The sequence below is a fragment of the Toxotes jaculatrix genome, chromosome 15, assembly GCF_017976425.1.
Source record: "Toxotes jaculatrix isolate fToxJac2 chromosome 15, fToxJac2.pri, whole genome shotgun sequence".
In the NCBI taxonomy this organism is placed as follows: domain Eukaryota; kingdom Metazoa; phylum Chordata; class Actinopteri; family Toxotidae; genus Toxotes; species Toxotes jaculatrix.
The window spans coordinates 11,681,947-11,707,849 of record NC_054408.1 but is presented as its reverse complement, the minus strand read 5'-3'; the positions used below and the strand labels follow the sequence as shown (position 1 = coordinate 11,707,849).

Genomic DNA, 25,903 nt, shown 5'->3' with positions numbered 1-25,903 from the left:
AATCCATTCTGCAGAGGAAGAATGAGAGGCGCTCCCCTCGGTGTGTACTGCTCCGTGTCCCGAGGAGTCAGAAGTGAACGTTACTTTCAGTCATTGCCACTGAAAGTGATGATTGTCATGAGGTTTCCAGTTGTTTAAAGGATCCAAACACTGACAGCCAATGGCAACGTTCAGAGAGCACGAGGTGGACACAAAATATTGAAGCAATTAGAGAAAATGTTGAATTGATCATTTGGGTCTTGCTCTGACATCTTGATGTGCACAAGGCTACACGTGTGATAAATGCAGAGGCCTATGATCCAATCGACTGGAGACTATTAGGTGACTGTCACTGCTGAAAACTTGACCCCAAAGTGACGATGTTGTGCTTCTTAATGTGGAAATATGTGGCCACACGATTACACACCGTTTACACGGACACGATGAGTGAATTGAACTTTTTCTTTGATGATGAGAAAGATGCGATTGACATATCGGTTCGCACAGAGAGGGGGATTTCTGTCTATATCCCCATTTCCATGCAGTCATCCTCATTGTGCCGTTATACACGGTCATGCGCCTCTTTCCTCACAGGCGAGTGAGGTCAGCTATTTCACTCTTACCATTAGCTGCAGTCATGTTACAGCCGTAGATCCTTTGTTGCTCCATATCTACGCACTTTGTCCACTGTTATTTCTGTCAAGGCTGCATGTAGGCCAAGATATAATGGCTGTGAAAATGAGCTGAGCGTTACGGATTGGGAACACAATCCCGATCCCCTTAATGTCGGGGCTTTTCTTGCTCTGTGTTAAATAGTACACTTCGTTTAAAACACTCACATACACAAAGAAATGTGTGTGAGTGACGATTGAAAGAAAACTCAAGAAAACACACACACACACACACACACACACACACACACACACACACACACACAAGAAAAGGTTTCTCGCGGGCATTCCTAAAACATGCATGTAAAAAGTGTGTGTGTGTGTGTGTGTGTGTGTGTGTGAGAGAGAGAGAGAGAGAGAGAGAGAGAGAGAGAGAGAGAGAGAGAACAAAAACACCAGGTGCTCGGTTCCTTGTCACACCACATCTAGTGGTAACATGCATATTAATATGAATATCTTTAGTTCAGTCAAATGTTCCATTTTTCAAGCATATCTTTTTCTGGGTTTTTGTGGGGTTTTTTTATTATAGTTTTTTTTTTCTTTTTTACTTTAAAGGTCATTAAAAAGGTGTTATTACTAATGCTAAATTTTTTGATACTGCTTTCTTTTTTCCAGTATCAAATCAAGTTCAGCCTGTTGTAATAAACCATTGTACTGCTGTAGTATAGATAGGCGGCAGTTCCTTGTGAGAAAACACTGAAAGGTTGCATGGCTTTGCTGCAGTTTCCACTGCCTGCTTTCAAACCTACAGGCGACATAGAATCCATCAGATTGTGTCTTTAATCCAACGCCCTACCACCTCAGTGTAAGACGGTTGGTTAAGCTTTGGCTCGGCTATTAGTCTGCTCTTGGTTTTAATTCACAATAAGCAACAATAGTTCTAAGACGGTGGAGGTCAATGACACAGTTTGACAAGCAGGCATTGAACTGTGACGCAGTTCTGCAGTGTGGTTTCTAATGGAGAATGAGATGGAGTACAGAATGCTGAGCTGCTGAACGTGAATGCAACATGAAATGTGTGTTAAATCTTGGAATGTAGGTGCACAGTCTGCAGTGGATCAGGGGCGGTGTGAATTTATAGATCAGTATCAGCTGATTCAATCATCTGTGGTCTGTTTGGCAACAATGACACGAGCGTGAGGCTTTGGTGTGAGCAATGTATTTGATCAGATATTACATTTACTTTCTTTGGACTAGTATAGTATACTACTAGGTGCGATGTGGAAACAACATCAGCAACAATAATAATAATAATAATAATAATAATAATAATAGTAATAATAATAATAATAATAATAATAATAATAATGATAATAAAAATAAAAAGGTCACCCAGAAAGTTCAGTTAGAGTAAACCACAACATCTGAGCCTAAGTAGTAAATGTCACACCATAATACCACTATACTTTCCTATTAGACACCTCTCTGTTTCAGCACAAATGTCTTAGCTCGTTTAAATTCGCTTTAGAAAAAGACAAACGATATATATATATATATATATATACCATTATATATACCATTATATATAATCATTTTGAAATCATTTTTAGGAGGTCTTTAGAACTCAAAACGAGTCGTAGGAGATGACCATTAAACCCACATACAAAACCCCATTATTGAATTGGACTATTTACTCAAATGCTTTATTAACTTATCTTGTTTTAAAGGACGTTAATTTGGCTAAAAAGTGGGCTATAGGCTACTATGAGAGGAAAGAAAGTACGAGCTCGTGAATTAATATGAAAACATGGAGACCTGTTTATCTGGTGGCTGCCACCTCTTTATTAGTGTGTTAGGAGTCTAACACTGTTGCAGCTGTGCGCAGTAGCCATCACACCACAACAAGTTCTGTCCGAGAATAAACCGCACCTCATCAAACATGCCCCTATTCTGTTTCCTATCCTATCGCGCCCTGTAAAGTTATTTATTCAATTATTTAGCTTTTTAAAAAGCCCCGTAAGTGCACATTGTAAATCTGCGTCCTCGTATTTTCTGTAGCAAATTCTTTTCCCTAATCCTGATCGAATCTAAGGCCATTGTGAGTGCCGTAGATCGGTCTTTGGCTCTCCCTCATTCGTTTACTGTGGACCGGTCCATCAGCATATCACATGCTGGAGCAAACACCGTTCTTCCAGTGCAACGTGGCGACTCTCTTTCCATCTGTGAGCTGAAATAAAAGGCGGGTAACATCACGTTAGAAGAATGAGCAGACAAACAGCCCCGTATCTTTGCACCGAGACTAAAGCGATGTTAATCCGGATTTTGTTTTCCCCAACAGAACCACTTTATCCCATTAGATTACACTGGACTATAGAGTTACAATACTGTCATAGTTGGGTAATGCAACAAATCCTGATCTCTTGCATTACACACACATACACACACACACACACACACACTCTCACACACTCAAGCTATGAGACTATAAGACAGGAAACCAGAGACAGAGCCATAGCCTGGCTATAAATCGCACAGTGCTGACTCTGGCATGCCACCAGATGAACGAGAATGAAATGGAAGAAATTCCGTTTTTTTTTTTTTTTTGCTGCAGAAGTATTCACATGGACGAGCTTGCACTTGCGATGTTTAGCCTTTAAATCTCGACGGTCAGAAGTGGGGAAAAAAAATTATACGCCATAATTTATCCCTCTCTAATTTTGTCTGCATATTTATGGATAACAGCAGGCCTGTAAGAACGCGGAGAGGAGACGAAGGTCTGCGTTATGTTCACACACAGCTCCAAGAGACGCACATGTCCATTTAAAACAGATACTGTCGTCTGGAACAATAATGTGTCACAATATTAGACGATGTTGTGTTGAGGGTAAATGTGTTTTAATTTTTTCCTTTATTTACACACCAATATAGGCTTTCAATTATGATTAAGCACCGTAAGTTATTTGGTTTTATGATGTGACATTATGTTAACAGTTGGTGCGCAGGCCGCTCACTGAAAAAAAAAGAAAGGAAGGAAAGAAAAACACCGAATGTCTTCGTTTCTTATCGGTGCAAAAAGCTGCCGTTCGACGCAATATCTTTTATTTTTTTGTATTAAACTTTAAACTGAAATAGTTTGGATCAAAGGATCACGATTTTTCCATGTGTTCAGCAGAAGCGGATAAATTAAATCTGTAAAGCTCAGTTATGTTTTCTACAAATTTGCATTATGTTGAAGCTAAAACAGTTTAAAGCTGCAGTCTAACTTCTGTTTTGCACTTTAAGATATAACATTTGATGACTGAGTAATAGAAACAGAAAACAGGGGGGGACCCTCTTTCTTTTTTTTTTTTTTTTGGTCTGGAGGACATGGAGGGGGCTTCTGCTATTATGCGCAAAGATGGGGAGAATTGCTGCAGTCGAAATTCCTTTTTGTGAGAGGACAATTTACAACTTGGTAATAGACCTTTTTATGTGCCTCCATCGCCTGTCATTGGATGCCACTGGTCATGTGTGAGAGGCAAACGTCTCATGGCTCTTTTCCTGATTTCCCAGGCGATTTTTTTTCCCACTGCATTCTGCGTCTATGGTGCTCAAACCGAGACGCCACGGCCGGCTTTCCTAAAAAAAAAAAAAAAAATTAATAAATAAAATTTGCCAGTCATTCGTTTCATAAACGTCTGATCAGCACTTGTTTGCGGCACAGCGCTGCTCGTCCTCCTGGATGACAAGATGGAGCGTTTCAACTTTCTCACTGTCTGACCTGCTCATACACAGAGCAGCACTGACTCTGTAAAAGCTTCATCAAAAAAATGCTCTGCATAGGTAAACCTCAAAGAATGAACATGGATTACCTCCCGGCTGTAGGTAAGCTTTCTGTGCGATGGTAGCTTTTCTTTACGCTCCTGTGTCTGCATGTGAAGTTTGACAGCTTCCTGTTTCATTAGTCATGTAAATTAGCTGAGGGGTCATAGCTTCCAGTTAATTTGGTGAATTCACGTGTTTCTAGTTATGTTGTGATAAATTGCTTTAATACTTTACTCGCAGGAAAGGTTGTTGATCGTGTTAGTAATGATAAAAAACATTGTGTTTTGCTGCTGTTATGCTGCAAGAATCAAAGACAAATATTTAAGAAATAATCAGCTGGCTTGTCAAAATGTTTTTAAATATTTAATATTTCTTAGGAATGTGTTCATTGTGGCTCATGCCTTCTGTTTCAAGATTATTCTGCAGAAATGTAGCTCGTGTTTGATGATGACTAGCCTGAGCAGTGTTTTTGATGCAGTAACGTGCTCACGCACTGGGAAACGAGCTTCGAGTGTTTAACTAACACTTCCCTTTTCGTTTTCAATTTAAAGCTGCATTTTTCATGTCGACAAGCCTCAGTTTCTCATAGTCGGCACTGAACCCGAACTTATATGCTTCTGCATGACGTTAGCTACCAAAAAATAATCCTGCATTGATCTGATGGACCAAGTGGATCTGCAACACACTGTTCTGCTCACTTGCTATAAAATGATGCACTTTAATCGACACAGAACAAATCTGCTTTGCTGTATTCCACATATGCAAGTCTGGCAGAAGAAGCTCGGTTTTCATAGCTGTGTTCAGCTGCCTGGAGATGGGGCCAACTGAACAAAGACAGTATTTCACTGTTGGCTGACAGGCAGCTGCGAAAGTATTTACAGCCTTACTGCAATGCGGCAAAATGGACCCTGGAAGACAGGCACAAGTAGAAATCTGAGAAAATTAGACAGGATTCACTCTGCATGGTTACATCTGTGAATGCACACAGCTTCCATCATTTTTGCATGTGTTTGTTAAATGTAAGCAAGTGGGAAAATATCTGACTACAGGCCCAGCATACATTTTAACAGACAGCAGTTTCCATGAATGGATGTAGTTTCCTCTTTTCACCCTTTTACCAATTCCCTCAGTGATGTTGTCTAGTCGCATATTAGACTCTTTTGGGTTATTGTGTGACACAGTGAGAGATTTTCGTGTGTATCTTCATATGAAGTTGTTTGAAACCTGAAAGGTGCACTAGCTCTTATTTCTTTTTCTTTTTCTGAATTTATTTAAATTTTGTTCGTTTTCCAGTCAGATAAACCGAATGATTCATTGATTATTTTACCTCATCACCATCACCATCATCACATGCGAGTTTATTCTTGCCTTATATGCTCAGTGATGAGTAATAACATCCCCACTGCAAAACATGCTCATCTTCGCATGGAAATGAGTAACAAATTTAGCCTTTGTACCTACTTAAGCCTCATAAATTAAGAAAGACAATCTTTCAAAAGGCTGAGAGATGACAATTCTTGTATTCGTTGCTGTTTCATTTCTCACAAAAATTAATTTAAACCAAGTCTTGAATCTAATTGCAGCATCCCACTAGGCTTTGAGACCCGCACTTAATTGAACAAATACTGAAATTTTCATTTAAATGTTCATTTTCTTCTTCCTCTCTGAGCGTCTTCATCAGTAGTCTTATGAAATGTAACATTTTGTAAAATAGCTTGTTCGGACAGATGGACATTTCTTACAGTGGAAAAAGAGGGGGAAGCCGTTAAAATGCCAGCAGAAGGCGCTGTTGCCCAACAGTCAGCCTCTCTGCTCCCATTCAGCAGTCTTTTACTGGGAAGTTGCTGAGCACTGTGATTGGCTGAGACGCGTGGTCATGTGATCGGTTTCAGTTTTGAAAGTGGTTTTGGAGAATTTGTGTGTACGAAAAAGCACTGCAGTTTACACACTGCTGCACCTACTGCTGCAGAGTTTGTTGATCAGCCATCAGGATTATCTGTTGCTGCATTTGCTGCTTTGTGGGATATTTTATGTGTCTGCATTATGTTATTATTTATGTTATCTGAGTGTTGTGCAAACCCACGTGGTGCATCTTATTGTCCCAGCAAAGAGATAAAACAGTTGTTTATTGTCATGAATTAATCTTATACAGACAGCACAGTGGATGCTTTGTTTTCGGAGGCCACTTCAGTTAAATGTGTTGCACAAACTGTGGTTTGAGTGACAGCAACTGTCTCAACATTGTGACACAGATTCTTAGGAGCTTAAACTGAGTGTCTGACATCTTCCTCGTGAGGAAGAGGATGGTAGTGATGAAGATGATGATGATGTTAAAGGAAATTGTCTCTAGGAGAGTAGTTAAAAACAGAGCTGGCGGAGCTACAGGCAAAACGACTGTTTTTAGACATTAAATTGCCTGTAAGCCATTAAATCACAGAAGAAAATATAAAAACCTGACATCACATATCAGCAGGAACTCTGTGAGTGCAGCTGTTTCCAGAACACCCAGGAGGCCCTGGTGGTGGTGGTGGTGGCGGTGGGGGGGTTTACCTTTACCTCCAGGGAAATAACTTTTATTTTACGAGGACATGCATGTGAAAAGTGACGAGCCTCTGATTTGATATCCTTCCCATTTATCACACCTGCCCCACAGTGGCAACCACCCTGAGACCTCACCAGCATCATCAGCTCCCTCCAGTTTCTCAGGAAAGGAGAGGAGGAGCAAAAAAAAAAAAAAAAAAAAAAAAAGGTCTGCTGTCTGGGGCTGGCCCGGGAAGAATGAATGACATCAGTCTTTATTGTGGCAGGTTCACTGGGGGAGAGAAATGTATTAGAGCACAATTCAGTGACGAATGTTTGATGTTTGTGTTAACACTTCAGAGGTCAAATTGCTTCAGTGAAACCATATAATCAGATCTGTCCAGTGGCAAGAAAAATAAATCGAAATTCTTTAGTCTGAATAACTTGATCAAATCGCATGCGATGAGATTATTGATACTAATGGACAGACAGTTATGAGAGAACCAGACTTTGTTGTTTGTTCAAACACTGCATTAGCAGCTTAGAAGCCTTGTGCTGATTACTATAATGTCGAAATAAAAATAAAATATCTATAATTTAGTCCCAGTTTGTTTCTGTTCCCGTTCCTATCGTGACAGTTACAGGCTGTCTGCCTCCTCCCAGCTTCCTCATCTCTACGACTTTTCCTCACTGCTCATCAGTGTAATCGGCGTTATTGAGTAAGTGCAACTTTGAGGATTATTTATGGGCCTGAGCGGTGTTGTGAATGGCTGTGAGGAAACACGTGACGCCATTAAAGTTTGTTTTATGGCCGGGGACTTGACAAGCCAAAATATAATTCTCATTGTGTATTAGTAAGACCGTCCAGATGGGTTGGAATAGAGCTTCAATTGGCAGGGAGCTGCACCGGGGCAGACTTTTCCTCCAGCATGGACGTGTTTGTTGCACGGTGTGCCATGTGTTGCGGTCTCTGCGGTAAGCTGTGTTTTATCATTATGCTCGTGGTGTGGGCGTGTGATGTCATACGCATGGAGCTCGTGCTTTACTGTTTCCTGCCTCTAAAAGCTGCAACAGTGCGAGCTCAGGACAAACACAGGTAGTTGTAGACGAAACTTGTTTCAAACCGCTGGGCTTCTAATTTCAACCTGTTTTCACCGAGCTCATCTTTATTTTATTATTATTGTTATTCATTTATTTACGTTAGATTTTTGGCGAATTATCTTGGAGACTTTGTGAAAGTAATACGACTTGATGTGCAGTTACAAATATGTTCTGTTGTTCGAAACTTTAATAATTCACATTTCGTTTGTGAGACAATGTGAGCTTAATTTTTAACCACACCGAAAATTACAAGTTCGGGTCACAACACTAAATCTGTTTTTATTTATTTAAAAAAACTCTGTGTGGCTGCTGCTCACTTCACTAGCCTATAGGCCTAATGCATTTCTACCGCAGGCCTTTACATTATTAATTTCGCCAGTCATTGTTGGAAATCCTGTCTAATAATTGAAGTGTGTTATTAGGACAATTTAAGCTTTAATTATTAACAGTCCCCCCCAAAAAATGCACCGTTACTTCGCCCCGAAAATTAGGTTAGATAGGCCTCATGTTTTCTGTTACTTCCAAACAAATCAGATGACGCTGTTTGTTAGAAGAAAAAAAAACCAAAAACCAAACAACAACAACAACTCGTAAATGTGATGGAAAAAAAGAGTCAAGCTGGACCAGTTAGCCTTCTCGTTTTAACCCGAGCTGCCAGGAAACGCTGACTTTATCATTCTTTTGTTGTGAATCTCGGCTTTGACCCGTCTGAAGGACTAACAGGGCAAGGTGAAAGACAGGTCAGCCTGTCTAACAAATATTGAAATGTGAAGTGCAAGAACGAATTTGTGCGGATAGTAAAAATCTGTCTTTCGACTGCGGTTGAAACGAACACTTGATGGTTTTTGTTGAATTTAAAAGGAAATTCGTCAGAGCAGAGATGATAGCCTGTGGCTGCTCTATGCCAAAAATCTTTACTTTCTACTAAAAGATGGCGCAAAAAGCACCGAGTTGTTTCTGTTTTCTGTTTTATTCTAACATTTTGAGGAGCTGTGTCATAACCTTCAACTTTAAAATAGACATTTATAGCTGGGAATATAAAAGCATTGTGTTAGACCGAACAACTTTGCGTATCATGCAGTAAATAATAAGTTAGTAAAAATATTCATGTGCATTTTTGTCTTCTCATCACAGAAGGAAATATGAGCTCATATGTCTGACCCAGATTTTATTCAAGCTGTTCCTGGAGGGTGCTGTGAACCCTGTGTCATATTTTGTGCGTAAATCAAATGACACATTTATCCAAACCTGAAATTATGTTTTCAGTGGTATAATCTGACAGTAACTGGCTCAAAGCGTAGTAGGTCCTGTGAGAACTTATTTAGTACTGATGGTGTAATAATGTCTCACACTGAAAAGATGGTTTTGCTTGATAGAATTATAATACATTATAATGTTAAGTGCTTTTATTTCTTAATATTTCTGCTGGTTTTTCTTCACTTGGAATATAAAAAAAAAAAAAAACAATTTCAAAACCTTCCCAGCTTTAATTCGTTTGTCAAGGATGTTTCAGGAGGATTGGCAGTGGTCACCATGGTGGTTTGGTTAATGGCTGACGAGGACTTGGTAAACTTTTGCACCCTTTGAGCTGTCAGCTGGACCGAAAATAATTGAACTTTTTGATAAGTTTGTAAATGATTTGGTTTGACCTCGGTGGCCTCTGGCCTCATCTTTTGGCCAGCGGTGATAAGCACTGCTACAGGCTCTCAGCCTGTTATCTGTTGATGCGTTTATAGCGTTGATCCCTTATTGGACAAAGGATTATTCTGAGCTGAAAACGGATTTATAATCTTTTTTTTATGAAGGCGTTTTCTTCTTCTTGTGAACTTGGACTATGATGCAGGGAGGGAGACCTACTGCACAGAAACCTGTGCTGACCTGAGTCACTGACTGATATTTTCGTTCAGTGTCTTTTTCTTGTCATTTTACAGCTGACAGTGACAGGCATGCCCCGGGCAGAGGAAGCCTGTAGGCCTACAGTTTTCTCTTGTTTGTTTGTTTCTTTTTTTTTTTTTTTTTTTTGAGAAGCTGTGAAACTGACATGACTTTTGAAACTGCTGTGTTGACCAGTTGTGATTCAAATTTAACCTAACACAAAGGTCATTAAAAAAACACAAAAAACCCAACAGAAGCAGAGGCTTGTAAAAGAGGAATACGTTAAATCACCAAAACAAAAAAGAAAAAGCTGCTTCAATGAGAGAAAACCAGTTAAAAGCTGACACTGACTATAAGCAGAGAGAAACTCAGATGCTGTTATAGCCTATAACAAGACTTTTTCATTGTGGCTTTTACCCAGTCTGGATGTGATGCATGCCTCTTATTTCGTTCTGTAACCATGTTACTGTGATTTTTTTTAAATGTTTGTTTGTTTGTTTATATCCTGACTGTGAGGCACTTCGTAAATTTTGTTTGGCTGAAGTCATAAAGTGCTGTGCGGTTATGGCACTGAGATTGGACAGCGTCGCTTCCCGTCGTCTATATATACCCTGTAGAACCGAATTTGTGTGATAAAACCACGGTCACAGATTCGATTCTAGGGGAGTATATGGTCGATGAAAAAACTTCGATTTATTGACTTATATTGGTGCCTGATGTGCGGTCAGGTCCGGGGGGTGTGTAGGGGTGAGAGGGGGGGGGGGGGGGGGGGGGGGGGGGGTGTTACAGTGACAGTGCTGCTTTAGGAATGAGTGTAAATCTGACAACAGCACATCTTTCAGGAGAAGGGCTTAGGGCGCGTTGAAACTCTATAGGCTTAAAGGAAATCTGATGCAAAGTGTTTCACATGGAAATAAACACAATTAGGAAGGGAGACTGCGTTTCTATTTAGCTCAGAACGTTGGAATGAAATGGGTTTAGTAAAAGAAACGAACCCTGAGCACACTCCAGCTGTAGCTTTTCTCTCCTGTGGGTCGTTTCTGTCTCTACATTATTGATTCCCAGAGGCTGCTCTTGCTGCTGCTGCTGCTGCTGCTTCTGCTGCTGTTGTTGTTGTTGGCCAATAGGCTCCTGAGACAGGTTTTCTTTTTTGTTTTTTTCAAAAAGATGGGAGCAGATGAAGTGATGAGATTCGTGTAACTTTTGGATGACCCCTTCTTGACAAAGACAGTGTCCATCAATTGTCCTCAGTCATTATTCGCTGCCTTTATGCCAAGGGGCTTTTTGTGTCTTTTGTTGGTTTCTCTGTTGAACACCGTGCCTTCAAGTTAGCCTTTAGAAACGGGTTTATTTTTATATTTGTTTGCGTAACACAACCTTATCCAGGTTCATTTATTTATTTATTTATTTTAAATTTTCTTATACCTATATATTTAAATATCGAAGTAAAGAGTGTGACATGTCTTTGTATTTCTCCAGCTTGGCTTTATTTTCTTTTCCAAACGTGCTCGTAAGTGTTTCAGAGCTATATTACTTTTTTTTTTTTTTTTTGGTCTCTCTCCAGGGTCTAATTTTGGTGCATCTTAAGTTAGATAAAATTGCTCTTAGTTGTATGTTTACTCGTGTATGGACCAGCATCACCTCTATTGGCCGATCTGGTCACATGGTTCGCTAACTTTATTCAGTTGACACCAAGTAGGAGGGCTTTATGGAGGGAGGAAAAAAAGACAACTCGAGAAAAATTAGTATTTTCTACCTTCAGAAATTAATGGCCATGAGTTCGTATATGGTGAACTCTAAGTATGTGGATCCGAAATTTCCTCCCTGCGAGGAATATTCACAAAATAACTATATACCTGAGCAGGGCTCGGTGTATTACAGTCCATCGCAGGACACTGACTTTCAGCATCCAGGGATCTACCCACGGTCAAACTATACGGAGCAGCCCTTCAGCTGCAACACTGTGCAGGACTCCACAGTGCAGCCACGGGGTCATGTGCACGAGAGATCCGGCCACTCGAGCCCTTTTAGCGCACAGACTGAGCAGGGGCCCCCGGTCCAAGCGGCCGGACCCCGGACTTGTGGACAGCAGCAAAACACAAAGAGCCAAAATGGGATACAAGCCAAGCAGCCTGCAGTAGTTTACCCCTGGATGAAGAAAGTCCACGTAACTACTGGTAAGATTTGCCCTTCTTCTTCTTCCTCTTCTGTTATGGACCAAGTGAGACCTGCAGTTTAGAAATCATTCAGTGTGATATTTATGGGAGTCTTTGAAAGGCCTCGCCAATTACACAAGTCATAAATTTTTATAGCGCAGGAAAGAGGCCGCTAGGTGAGCGCCTGAAAGCTACTGAAAACACATATTGACCGGTTGTAATGGCGCTTAAATCTGCTTAAATTCAGTTTAAAATCCTTCGTTATTACCTGCTCTTACTTCCCTGAGAATTGTCTCAAAGTTTGAGCTCCCCGGTTAGAGAGAGAGAGAGAGAGAGAAAGAAAGAGAGGGAGAGAGAGAGGCTATCCTCTTATGTTGTTTTTGCCTGCATGCTACACTTGCCACATTTGGTGACTTTTTTTTCTTGGTTTTGTTTTGTTTCTCAACAGTGAACCCAGATTACACAGGATCTGAGCCCAAACGGTCCAGAACAGCTTACACCCGGCAGCAGGTTTTGGAGCTTGAAAAGGAGTTTCATTTTAACAGGTATCTGACCAGGCGGCGGCGGATTGAGATTGCCCATACTCTTTGTCTCTCCGAAAGGCAGATCAAAATCTGGTTTCAGAACAGACGGATGAAATGGAAGAAAGATCACAAACTACCCAACACCAAGGGCAGATCTGCACCAACCTCCAGCCATCTGCAAAACATTCAGAAGGATAACCAGACTGATATCACAGCATTATAAGAGAGGGGGGGTGTTATGTCTTTAGAAATTAACTGTACATAAAGAAGACAAAGGTTGCATCTGACTTTTGCATGGACTGATGTCGTTTTTAGTCTTTTTTTTTTTTTTTAATTTAACAAAAATGACCCCAGCAGTGTTGACTCAAACCCGAGTCAGAAAATCAATCAGTCTTTGTAACTGAGAGGTTTGCAAGTTTAGCCTCTTCCTCGTTTTAATTTCCTCAGAGAGACACAAATACATCGAAACTTTTTTCCCCTCATTTTTTAAATTTTATTTTTATTTTTTATTTTTTTCTGGACGTTTCACCCCTGAGGACATTTTAATGAGAAACCTCGGCTGATTTCATGGATTTAAACAAAGTGTCTCTGCTCTCCTCACGTGGATTCACGCTGGTTTAAAGATTGAACCATCTTTATTCAGAACAGGGAAGCCCTTCGTTCAAATTACACACACACACACACACACAAAGGTTATTTCAGTTTTTCTCCTGTCGAAACTTCACACTGAACGCACAATAACTAAATATATACATATATATAAATATATACTTGAAGCAAACATTATTTGCATAGAGGCACGCCAAACACGTCTCAGCCTACTTTCGTAAATTGCAAAAAAAAAAAATTCCCGCTGAATATTTCAGTAACACGTTTCTTTGTGACTTGTATGTTTTTAACTTATTTTGTACAATAAAGCTTTGAAATTTTCTTAGCCTAAATATTATTCCCAAAAGCAAGACATTCCTGTGTGCATACTATTCTGAGTGCCCTTATAAATCTCTCCTGACATCTTTGTAAACAGTGTACATTTTCAGAGGCTCTCTCATGCCATTTGAAACCCTTACATGAAAGATCATTTGTTCCTGCATGGCAGCGAATTGATATTGGATGTTTCTCATCGGAAATAATCAAATCCAGAATATTTAGGATTATAATTTTTATTTTTCTTGATATGATTTTTTTACGTCATTATTTATTTGTTTAAAAAAACGTGTAAATTTTCGTATAGCACACATACAGTTTTTATTAAAAATATTCGTTGAACTTTAATCTAAAATATGTTTGAACACTTGTGCATTATTAGCATGGCTTTATGCAAAGATTTAGTCTTAGTTAATGTGGGAATATTATAGTTTTTTTTTTCCCCCCATTTACACCAGGATAACCGAGGGGGGGCTTTCACGTCACGTTTCAAGACAGATATTTCTTGTTTTAAACCGTCATTGTCTTCGGACAAAAAAAAAGAAAGAAAGAAAAAGCCCAGAAGCTCTCCCAGTACGAGGAGGTCTTCTCTCTGAAGTCTTCACGATGAGAGAGTTGAAAAGGTATTTCAACCGAAGGTCGACAAAGCAGCAGTGGCAGGTTCATCCAGGGGACACATTTCAGCCGCAAGGACTGACCCCAACACCCCTGACCCGCCGGACAAGCAGCATTTTCTCTCCCAGGCGCTATTCGCCTTGGTTTGGAGGGCTTTTCCACAGTTAAAAGGCTCAAAGAATTCAAAGTAAGAGTCAGTGCGTGAATTCCACAGTTTTACACGTTTTAACAGTATTTATATCAGGCCAGCCCAAAAAAAGGTTCAGATTTGAGCATTTGTCTCCTCACGTCAATAATGCAGTCTTTTTGGTTTTTATTTTTGTACATGCTTTCTACCTTGTATTGTGCATTGAGATGTGAGAAGTATATTGGACAAAAAAATAAAGATTTCTACTGATTATGCATTTAAATGTTTGTAAAATGCATTTTGTCGCGAGATTTTCTTATTACTGTTATTTTTCCTACTCGCATTTTTTTTTTTTACTTTGAGGAATTTTATTTTCCCTGAGGCTTTGAAATTTCACAAAACTCTATTTTAATTAATTGATTTTTTTTTTTACTGGGGTTGTTTAGTTTCCTTCATTTTGCGCCTTTTGTGAAAGGATCACTTTTGGTGAGAAAACAGTTTTTTTCCCCCGGTGGTAACAAGAGTGTGGAGCCATATGGAGCTCCAGCTTCCTTTTGCAAAACGTACACAAATGCACCAAACGTAAGCTGGATGGGCAAATTCAACCTCGTCTCCTGTGAGGTCTGAAAGTTAAAAGCATAAATGTTTTTATTCTTACAGACTCTGGAGGCTGGAGTTTATCCTAAAAATATGATAAAGAGCGAGTTTTTATTCTGTCTTGTCTTCACTTTCACGCATTAGCTCTCCTGAAAAGCAGCGCAGGCTTTGCGCAAAAACGTCCATGTAGAAAACGCTTTGGATTTCTTGGTGGACCCTTTCAATGTGATTCTGTTCCATGAAAACCAGGTTTAACATTCTATCAAACTTTGCCTCAACTCTTTACTGCGAATTAATTTCCACATGCCTTTTTTAAATAGCAAAATCAGAAAGCCAAATAACGTTCACTGGCTTCATAACGAGTCAAACTGAGAAAGAAAAACTTTTCCAGAGGTGGCTGTGCTGCTCCTAAACCAGATTACGCCACATTTATCAGCACTCTACTAACATGTAGGCATGTAGACATGATGTGTTCTACCGTACTCAGGCCTGACATTGAACGCCCCCCCCCATCCACGAGTTATGACTTTATTGGAGATGACCCACTGCAGCACTGACCTTCGACCCTCCACATAACAGGATCAGATCTGATCCAAACAAAAGTGACCACAAACAGTCATGTGGAGGGGACAGTCTGCAGTCATACGCTCAGCAGTGTTTTCATCCCCAGTGGCCACATGCGGGCCCCTAGACGTGCACTGGCGCTCATGTGCTCGTGTATGTGTAAAATGAAACGTGTGTCATATGGATTCAGAGAGAAGCTGAAACAAAGTGATGCCACCAATCCACCATCCTGCCATAGATGATCTGCACATAGATGCTGAAGAGAGGATGAGAGGGGGTGGGGGAGGGCGGTGTGTGTGTGTGTGGGGGGGCGGGGGTGACAATTGGACAACTAACCTACCTAATATGCATTACTAGTATTACTACTTTAAGGTAAACAGAGAGTTCAGTTCTTTATTTATTACTTAAGAGCCATTTAATGTAAAACCTGCCTGTTCTGAACTCTTGATATTAACATTAATTGAAAGTAAAAATATAATAACACAGTTTTCCCCCAGCAATTATCAGGTCAGAGCAGCCTACTACGACGTGCAGTGTGGAGCCACACTGACCTACATGTCTGAACAGCAATAAATGGGAGCCAAAGGCAGTGCCATTTTCAATGACACTGCACCCAGTGCAGGAATACAACGTCGTTGCTCTCCATCCGGCCATATTTGATCTCCAGCTGGTTTCGCAGAAGCCTCTCCGAGCCAGACAACCCCCAAAGATATATTAAAGTGCGCTGTCTGCATTCAGAGATATAATCCAGAGACTATACCACTCCGCTCTCTATTCTCGACCACGTGATTGTCTAAATAATTAATGCAGCACGTCCCCCTAGAAACACGGCGTCGTCATTAATCGCAAGGACTCTATCAGACTTGAAAACTGAAGAGATCCCCCAAGAAAATAATATCCGATACCCGGCGCAACCGTAGCCCCGCACTTTAGCAACACATCCGAACCGATGGATGCTTGGGTAGGTAAATATTTCAGCATTTTTCATGTTGCCGGGGCTTGTAAATGACGATATCAAATGTCGTGATATTTGATAAATTGCTCCCTTTGATGTGTGCGCTCTGAGCAGAATAGTATAGACTGTGGCTTGTCGCTGTGTGCATGTCTTTTTTTTTTTTTTAAATATGTAAGTTATATCAGAAATGGTAGATTTTTTGAGTTTGCTGTTTGCGCATATATCTTGAGAGGGACTGATAGGAATAAATCGTAACAACCAAAGGGACAGTGACATGTATTTATGGGTGTTCACTCTGAAGAAATGCTCTTTCGGACACATAGCTCAGTGTGGCACCTCTACAGGGCCCCATTAATTCTTTATTTAGACTCTAATTCAGAGTTGGGCCAATTTAGCCCATTTAAAAAAAAAAAAAAAAGAAACTACATATTTTTGAATTATACGTTGCTGTGCCTTTTTTGCTAAGTACAAATGAACACATCTTGATTTATAGTCGAGGTTTTCGACATAAGATAAACAGCCTAACATGTTATTTATCTTTCCCCTTTGCCTTGTAGGGCAGTTTATTTCTGCTGTTTTTATTGTTTGAGGGGATGATCTAATTTTGATTTCTTAGAGGTAGTGGAAGTTTGGGCAGGCTGACAGTTCTGCCTCCTTGTAAATCATTCTCAGTAATTCCTGAAAGGGTGCGAGGCTGTTGGGGGGCCGGGCGAAAACTGTAAATCTTTCACTTTTATTACCCTCTGAACATATGCTGCGACGCTACCAGTCCTGCATCCCTTCTTCTTCTCAGCAAAGATAACGCACCGCTGAAGCAGCCGACGCTCTCTGCGGCTCCAAATCTTCATCTTCCAATCCATTCTGCTCTTTTTCAACATATTACCATTTACTGGTTCTAAAACCGAGCTATTAGTCTTTATATTATTGTTGTTTTTATGTTTGTATTTTTCCCTGTGATTGATATTGGAGACAAAGCAAGAGAAGACATGCATCTCTCACTCTTTGTGTTTCAGCAGTGTGAAGACAGACACAACAAACAAAAGATGATAATGTGGTTTATTTGAATACAATCCAGTCCCAGTTGGAGGAGAACAGCCCACGTCATTTATTTCATAAATCATTTTCTAAATGCACATCCCACATTATGCAATCTAAACAGGATATCGACAGAAAGTATTCTAGTATTATTGTGCAATATTAGAGAAAAGGAATACTTGCATGTGGTGCTTTCAAGGCCCATTTTACCGGCTTTATTGTAAAATTCCTGATTCCTGTTTCTGTTTGTGGGGAAATGACGTGGAAAAATACCTAAAAGGCTGAAAATTTCAAAGCTGCTGTAACATAACATTTTTACGCAAATACACTGCGCCATATGCTGTAAACTATGCTGCTACTAGAGCATGAGAACATATGTAAACCGTATATTATTAATACCCAAACAAAAGCATACCTGCCTTCTGTGCTTAAAGTGCAAGCGAGATGTAAATGCTCGCAATTGAGGAGGAGATGAAAAGAAATAGGCAGTGGGACATTTTCACACAGTTGAGGAGGAAATAAACGCCACCCTTTATCAAAATGGATTGGTGAGGTAAGGCTTGGTTGAAGAAGAGAACAATCACGTGAACAAATATGCTTGTATCTTAAGGCAGCGCCTTTTATCTGTCACCATAAAGCTTCCGAAACACCAAAAAATCCAAATGTTGCACAGGCCTATCCCTTTCTGAATTCCTGTATATTTCAATGGGTGATTGATTGCCAAGGATTTTTTTTTCCTCTGGAATAAGGATACCTTGTTCGCTTTTTATTGGTAGTTGAATGCGAGTCCTTCCATTCTTTCGGGAATACTGTCTCCATTGGTATATGGAAATGTCTGAAAAACAGCAAGATCAGGTTTAGGACAGCATTGTCTACAGACAAAGGGTGAAGGATTTATTCTAGAGACTGCGTGGAGAGGAACTGAGACTGAGAGGGAAGCTGGTTTATGATGAATTGATTCACAGGTAAGCAACTGCGAGGCAGAAAGCAACCTTTAACCACGGGTTAATATAATGCAAGGAAATATATATGATTTATTCCGTTCAAGGAGGTGATGCTTGTTAATGTCGCTCTCTCGGATATGGAGTCCACCGCTACCTCTTCCAAAGCAGATTCATACCATTATTATTATTTTATTTTATTTTTTATTTTTTCTTTGAGAAAGCGCGTTCAAATATTATCGACAGATCGAGCCTGAGCTGCCCTGCGCTTTTCGGCTGATTTCACGTTTCGATGAAAACCGGCTCGGAGGAAAGAAGTGGGAGAGGAACTTTTTTTTTTTTTTCCTTTTTGACTCTTGGATCGTAAATCACATTAATTTGTTGTCTTATCGTCACAGTGGCGTTTGCCGTGATTTATGTGGTTTCAACTGTATGGCTTTGTTAACCTGCAACGTTATATTATACATGCATTCATATTGGATGTTTTAAAGGATTACCGGGCTGGATATACAAGGACAAAGGCAAATAGTTATATTTTCCTGCTGTTTGGATGCTTCTCTGGTTTCCTTGTATTTGGTTAATTGTGGCTCATGTGACTATTTTCTCTCTTTAAGTGTTGTTTATATTGGAGCAAACGTTAGGCCTGAGCAAAGACAATAAAAGCTCATATATACGTTCCCCATTTGGCCAACTGAATATTAATTGTTTGACAGTGAATTGAGCTTTAATTCATTTACACTGCATCTTCATGAACCATAAACTCGTGATTGTGTGTCTTTAACAATTTACTTCCTGCAGGACTGCAGCTGAATTTCTACCGAAATCAACTAAATCAGAGCCATACCAAAACATTTTGGCGCAAAAAAGTCGGAATTACGCATTTTCTGAGCACTGCGAGGTTTTTTTTTCCTTCCAGGAAAAAACAGACCTTATAATTACATCACAGCAGCCAGCGAGCAGACGTCCAGCATCATGCTGGACTGTGGACTGTTAGGAGCTGCTATTATTTTGTGGATTCAATAAATATTTTCCAGCAATAACAACGCGCCTCCCAAGGCTGTTTGACTTGAAATAGTAGTAGACTTTGAATGGGGATAACCACTAACTGAGATAATAACACTCCACACTGAGTCTGGCCCATTGTGTGAAGTAAACTTACCGTAACAACGCGTAGGCGAAAAACACTGTTGTTTGAAAAGAAGACCATGTCTGCTACTAGTAGCCCAGTGTGCCCCAAAAAGCACTTGAGGCGCAGATTATCGACCAGATCTAACAAATATTCCACATCGAAGGAATCTTAAATCTCCATCATCATATTTTAAAGTGATTATCCTCGAATTGCGAGCAGGAGAGCGGCAGCAGCAGCAGCAGCGGTGGTTTTCACACTCACAGGAGAAACAATTAACTGAAAATTAATTTTCCGAGCTTTAACCTCTCGCCGTCGGTCGAGAATCTTCTCCTCTGTTTCAGTCGCCGAAGAAAAGCTGCTTTGAAATTTACTTGAGACTTGAGTCTACTTGAAGCCAAACTGCTCGTTGTTCATTAAACTTTGACTTAATGCTGAATGACCCGAGGGTCACCTAAAAAAGCTTATGACTGCTAAATATTTGGCCTGGCTCTTTGTATTAAAGTGCACATGTAAGACTTTTCACTCTCAAGCGATTGAAAGCAGAAAGTTAAAAAAAAAAAAAAGTAATGAGTGGTTCTTTCAGGGACAATTCTCAGTATTCTCAATTTATCCTAATATAACCGGCCAACAAAGTAAAGCTGTCTAGAAATACTTTAAATTAGATTTTTTTTTTTTTAACTTTCATTATTAAAGTAATATTATTTTTTTTATTGCTTTCCTTTAAAAAAAAAGTGTGAGAAGATAATTAAGGATAATCTTTATTTTGGTGCATGCATCTAATTTAAGGCTCATATTTCTAAAAGAAAAAAAAACTCTTAATATGGAGACATTTTTCTTTAATTTTATTTCCCTTTCAGGTCGAGGTGAGAGCAGTGATGAATGCGTGAGGGAAATAAAACAGATCTGCGCAGATTTGGGTGAGTAACACTTCTTTAATGGAGGCAGTAGACAACACAGCCAACTGCTGACCAGGTGAAAGGGTGATTTGTTATTAGGCTGCATATTAACGCTCTCAGAGTTTCACAGGCGGCTTAAATCACGAAAACAGACATGAGGGATGACTTTAACTTAACCTGGACGCGTAATTATTTACGCAGGCCAGAGTCCCATTGAAATATGGGCTGCTTTTGGTTTCCAACAGAGTCGCCCGAATTAAGCCTCGAGAACAAAACATAGCTTTTGACAATAAAGAAAAATGAAAAAAAAATAAACATGATACATGTTTACATTCTTTACATATAATTCCCAAAGGTAAACGATATACATGCAAAATATAAAACGTAAAATTAGGAAGAATTTCACCACTTCATCCCACGATTTCCACACTTTAACCGGGCTATCAGATGCGCCTTCGCCAGGATTCCCTGCCTCTTTATTTTTTTTTTTGAGCAGCAATATAGCTCCAGTCTTTCACCTCGGTGTTTGGCTGCAGACTCGCACTCAGCCAGAATGGAGGCATCATTTATAAACCGAGTCTCTGCATGGGAGAAGTCGCCGAGTATGAAATTCTTTCCCTTGCCTTCCTCCTACGCTTAGTTTTACACTTCTGAGGGCTGCGAGTCTTGAGGAGTGTTTTGCTTTTCATTCCTCTCTGAGGCCGTTTACAACCATAACATTTGCGGTCATAAATTTTGCCGCGGTCCACACTGACAGGTGCAATTGTTATGCACGGCGCAGACTGCACCTCCTCAAGCCACCAACATACAGTACAGGGCCCTTCGATAGTCTTGTTTCGGCTTACTTAAAATGCTGACATGCTTTCTCTGATTTATTCGTAAAACAACAGCTGCTATCCAAAATATCCACTGGAATATTTGACATTTTTTTTCAGAGGATCTTTTAAAAAATAGACTTTTAAAGGTAATTTTTGAATGAATGAGACGGGAAAGGGAAGAAACCGACCAACCAGCCAAAATATATGGGTTGAGTCATGTCTAAAGGCTAATGAAATATCATATTTACCTCCCACTCCCCACTCACCCCTTCCTTTCTCTCTCTCTCTCTCTCTCTCTCTCTCTCTCTCTCTCTCTCTCTCTCTCTCTCTCATACACACACATACAGCTATCACCTACTTTTTTGATACCAACATTAATAACAAACAGCGTAGGGCTTCAGTATTTAGCTTCTTGTGTGCGTAATCATGTGATCCAACTGCTTGTGCGCGGCCTTGGTGGGCTATATTTCTGCTACAGGGAACAATGCATGACGGGCTTTGTCAGGCCTTGTGATTAGTGAAAAGGGTATTGTGTGTATGTGTGTGTCAAACGCTGATTCAGCTTATTTCTGAGGGACTCCTAAAGCCTCCCAGAGGGTCATTTTAGTGCAAGTTAAACTTTAACTGTTTTGTGCCAGAAATGAGTCAAACGGGCGGCTCCACATTTGAAGCTGCACAACTGATGTCACGGTTATAGACAAGTGTAGAGACTGCTGGTAATTTTTTAATTTAATAGCTGCTGTGTAGCTGCCTGGGTCTGGGCCGAGGAGAGCCATTCTCCTGTGAGGTGGTTTATTTTAAACCTCACTTATCAAACAGTGATTGGAGTAATGTGAGGGAAGGTGCAAGGGCTTTCATTCATTAAAGTCCAGATGAGTCTGATATATTTTCTCTCTATAGGTCACAGACTGGAGCGACGGTGGGAAACACCAATCACGTGAATAAACAACACCCATGCCATTGGATAGAGCTGCACTGGCTTATTGGCTTTGAATCCACAAAATGCAGAAAGCAACATACTACGATAACTCTGGACTTTTTGGAAGCTACACCTACCCCAAACCAGACTCTTACAACTACGGCCCCGCACATCAGTCCTACTCTACTTCTAACATTGAGAATGACTACCAGGGCTCAGTGTGTCCCATCCAGACCTCCGCTGTCCGGCCACCAACTCTCAAAGACAGTGACCTGAACGGAGACTGCATGCGGCAAAGTAGCAGTCAAAGCAACAGCAGCAGCCAAGCCACGAGTATTGGGGAGCAGCAGGCACCTCCACTGTCCGCATCCTCTCCCAGTTCCAACAGCTCTGCATCCCAGAAGAAGAAATCTCCATCCAGCAGCGCTTCCAGTTCGGCCACACCAGCCCTCACCAAGCAGATATTCCCCTGGATGAAGGAGACTCGGCAGAACTCAAAGCAGAAGAGCAACAACTGCACCTCTGCAGGTAGAGATCATGATGGAGGTGTGTGTGTGTGTGTGTGTGTGTGTGTGTGTGTGTGTGTGTGTGTGTGTGTGTGTGTGTGTGTGTGTGTGTGTGTGTGTGTGTGTGTGTGTGTGTGTAAGAGAGAGTCTGTATAGGGGTGGAGGGGGTTGAGGGAGTGACCTAGTATTCTGGCCTTGTTGTGCTCACACTTTATGGACCTGTGTTGTTGTGGCTCAAAAGATGCGCGTTCGTTCATTTACAGGTGGTGAGGTGAGTGATGAGAAGAGTCCACCGGGACCAGCCTCCAAACGGGTCAGAACTGCTTATACCAGCGCACAACTTGTGGAGCTGGAGAAGGAGTTTCACTTTAACCGCTATCTGTGTCGCCCACGGAGAGTGGAAATGGCAAATCTGTTGAATCTCACCGAGCGCCAAATAAAGATCTGGTTTCAAAACAGGAGGATGAAATACAAAAAGGACCAGAAGTCTAAAGGGCTCGCGCACTCTCCCATGGGACACTCCCCGGATAGAAGCCCGCCTCTGAGTGGCCCAAATCACATTGGATACTCTGGCCAGCTCCAAAACGTGAACAGCCTCAGCTATGACGCGCCCTCGCCCCCGTCCTTCGCCAAACCCCAGCAAAACATGTACGGTTTGGCCGCGTACACGGCACCCTTGGGTGGCTGCATCCCGCAACAGAAGAGGTACCCGGGCTCCGAATACGAACACCACAGCATGCAGAGCAACGGCAGCTTTGCCAACGCCAATTTGCAAGGCAGCCCCGTTTATGTGGGTGGGAATTTTGTTGATTCCATGCCAGCCTCGGGCCCCATGTTCAACCTCGGCCATCTTCCCCATCCCTCATCCACCAGTGTGGACTACAGCTGTGCCGCCCAGATCCCAGGAAACCACCATCATGGACCCTGTGATCCCCATCCCACATACACAGACCTCACCTCTCACCAAGCGTCTCAGGGAAGGATTCAGGAAGCGCCTAAACTCACGCATTTGTAATAAGTGGTTTCTGTGTGTGCGTGCGTGCGTGCGTGCTTGTGCGTGTGTGTGTGTGTGTGTGCCAAAATTACGTTGCGCTCTTTTTATTACCTCACTAGTCTAATAACTACACTCCAAGCGAGTCGTGTGTATTATTACAGTATTATTGATATTACTATTAATGCTATTGTGTAATTATTTTCTAAATAATACAGCTTTGTCCATTTCTCTTGAATATTCGAGGATGCGCAGAGGCAGACTATCCTGGTGGTCATTTGTTCCTTTTTTTGTTGTTGTTTTTCTCAAGTGCAATGCGCAAAAAAAAAAAAAAAAAAAAAAAAAATTTTGACTGAATATTTCATGCCGTTACTTGAAGGTAAGTCTTGTAGATCACGAAAGTAGAAGCTCATCTTTAGAGAGAAAGACTTTTAGGGAATTTTTCGTCTGTTTGTCAGGATCTCATCTTCCTCACGGGCATCCTGTTTATTTATTATTTTTATTATGCTGCATAATCTTTCGTACTAGCATATAGCCTATTTATTATTTAATTACTTTTGTATTGCACATTATTTATCGTTTATATGCGAGTATTTATAAGTGTGGGAACTTTTTTGTTGTAAGATTGGACAGATCAGTGCACTTGGAAGTGTTGGCAAAACAGGGTTTGGAAAATGCTATGACTCGCAGTGTATTGTTGAAAAAGAGCATTTCTAATTGTAAATCTGGGATAAATGGGGCATTTTATAGTGTATAAACACCACTATATGTCCATGGTTAATCTTGTGTCAAACCTTAAGCAAAACGTAGACTATCGAAGTATCAAATATTATACACACCAGCATGTCATTTTGTGTAGTCCATTGCTATTTTTTATTTGTCTTCCATTGTTATTCCATTGAGTTGGATATCCATAAATTTATGAAACCCTAATGATATTGAAATGTTATATTTTATTGTGTTTAACATTTTGTAAATAAAGTGCTCAAACTTGTCCTTTTTTTTTTTTTTTTTTTTTTTTGTAAAAGGCCCTGCAGCAGTGGTCATCCATTGTTTCTGATTATTTTAATTCTTCACTGAGAGGCTGCTCCCACTGAACCTGTCGGGCAACTGTAGCGAGGAGGCTTATTGACTCACAGCTCTACTGTAAAGTCCAGACAGGGAAAGCCAATCAATAATTAGACACCGTGATATCTAAAACTCATCAGACGGCTCTATGCTTCCAATGCAAAGTGCATTTCAGCGGAATAAAAGGCTCGGCAGATTATTGATGTTTTATTGGTATGAGGGAAGTCAGTCTATGGGCTTATTGCACCTTCCACATGTCACATCATTTCTTTAGACTTGGCCACATGATTACCTTCCCTCGCTGCTGGGACAAGAGAATAAGCTCAATTTTCCTGGCTGGTCTAATTGATTGGTACACAATGGGACTGATTTTTCAAAAATAATTTACATACATTGGCGGAGAGGAAATATCAAAAAAATATGCCCATTCGTTGATGGGTGAGGGCGTCCGGATTTGTGACAATAAAACCAGAAGAACAAAAACCACGGTGCTTCTTTGACACTGGAAATGATGCAACGATGGATGGATGCCTATGTGTGTGTGAGTGAGAGAGAGAGAGAAAGAGAGAGAGCAGTTCATCCTTTATTGCTCCTGGAGAGCCATTTCAAAGCTCATTAATCAAAAACTCGTCGCTTTCAGACTCCTCGCTGATCCCTCCTCCTCCCGAACAAAGCATTTGCATTCCAAATCCAAGTAACACATTTCAAACCGAGCAGCCCAATCTTTAATGGTGGGGGGAGAGTTAGAAAAAGAATCCTACTGCTTTCACGTTTCCAAAGATGATATATACTCGGATTTAAGAGCGCATCAAGGCAAATGAAACTCCTGTCACAGAAGTCATCAGTGATTAAAAAAAAAAAAAAGCTGGTCCCACAGACACAGTGGTCCCAAAAAGTTCCAGCCAGTGAACTTGAATGTGACACAGTATGCGGGTATTATCCTAAATCCATTAATGATTCCTTTTTAAGTTTATTTCATCTTGTTCTATGATCAAATTCAACTTGGATTTTGGCTACCAGCTTCAACAATAGGCTACAAATCATCTGAGTATTCAGAGGATGGCGGCCATTTTAACCCTGGGTGAGCTCTTTTCTTTCATCTCCCCCAGCTGCAGCTTTCTGCCCCGCACAACTCATTTATTGAGCCTTTAAAATAGTTTTCACAACGCAATTGTTCTTTCAGTTGACTGAAACGCGTTTATTATTTTCTGCATCATTTGTCGCAAAAAATAACTGACTCAAATAAAA

At 40.6% G+C, this 25,903-nt stretch overlaps 2 protein-coding genes and 1 long non-coding RNA gene across 3 annotated transcripts; 2 read left to right on the top strand and 1 right to left on the bottom strand.

Moving 5' to 3' along the window:
* Nucleotides 1–2,660: 2,660 nt before the first annotated feature.
* On the bottom strand, nucleotides 2,661–4,484 carry LOC121194361. The gene is made up of 3 exons (XR_005895374.1): nucleotides 4,442–4,484; nucleotides 4,054–4,208; nucleotides 2,661–2,817 (listed from the first exon to the last, which is right to left on the bottom strand). It is a non-coding gene; the product is annotated as an uncharacterized LOC121194361 (long non-coding RNA).
* Nucleotides 4,485–11,476: 6,992 nt separating this feature from the next.
* On the top strand, nucleotides 11,477–14,513 carry hoxd4a (homeobox D4a). The gene is made up of 2 exons (XM_041057210.1): nucleotides 11,477–12,067; nucleotides 12,495–14,513. Exons 1-2 carry the CDS (start codon nucleotides 11,599–11,601, stop codon nucleotides 12,791–12,793), a joined length of 768 nt encoding a protein of 255 aa, XP_040913144.1. The 5' UTR covers nucleotides 11,477–11,598; the 3' UTR covers nucleotides 12,794–14,513.
* A 1,594-nt stretch (nucleotides 14,514–16,107) lies between these two features.
* hoxd3a (homeobox D3a) lies at nucleotides 16,108–24,566 on the top strand. Its single transcript, XM_041057208.1, has 4 exons — nucleotides 16,108–16,358; nucleotides 20,315–20,374; nucleotides 22,072–22,618; nucleotides 22,860–24,566. The coding sequence occupies exons 3-4, from the start codon at nucleotides 22,174–22,176 to the stop codon at nucleotides 23,609–23,611; spliced, it is 1,197 nt and encodes a 398-aa protein (XP_040913142.1). The 5' UTR covers nucleotides 16,108–16,358; nucleotides 20,315–20,374; nucleotides 22,072–22,173; the 3' UTR covers nucleotides 23,612–24,566.
* Nucleotides 24,567–25,903: the final 1,337 nt, after the last annotated feature.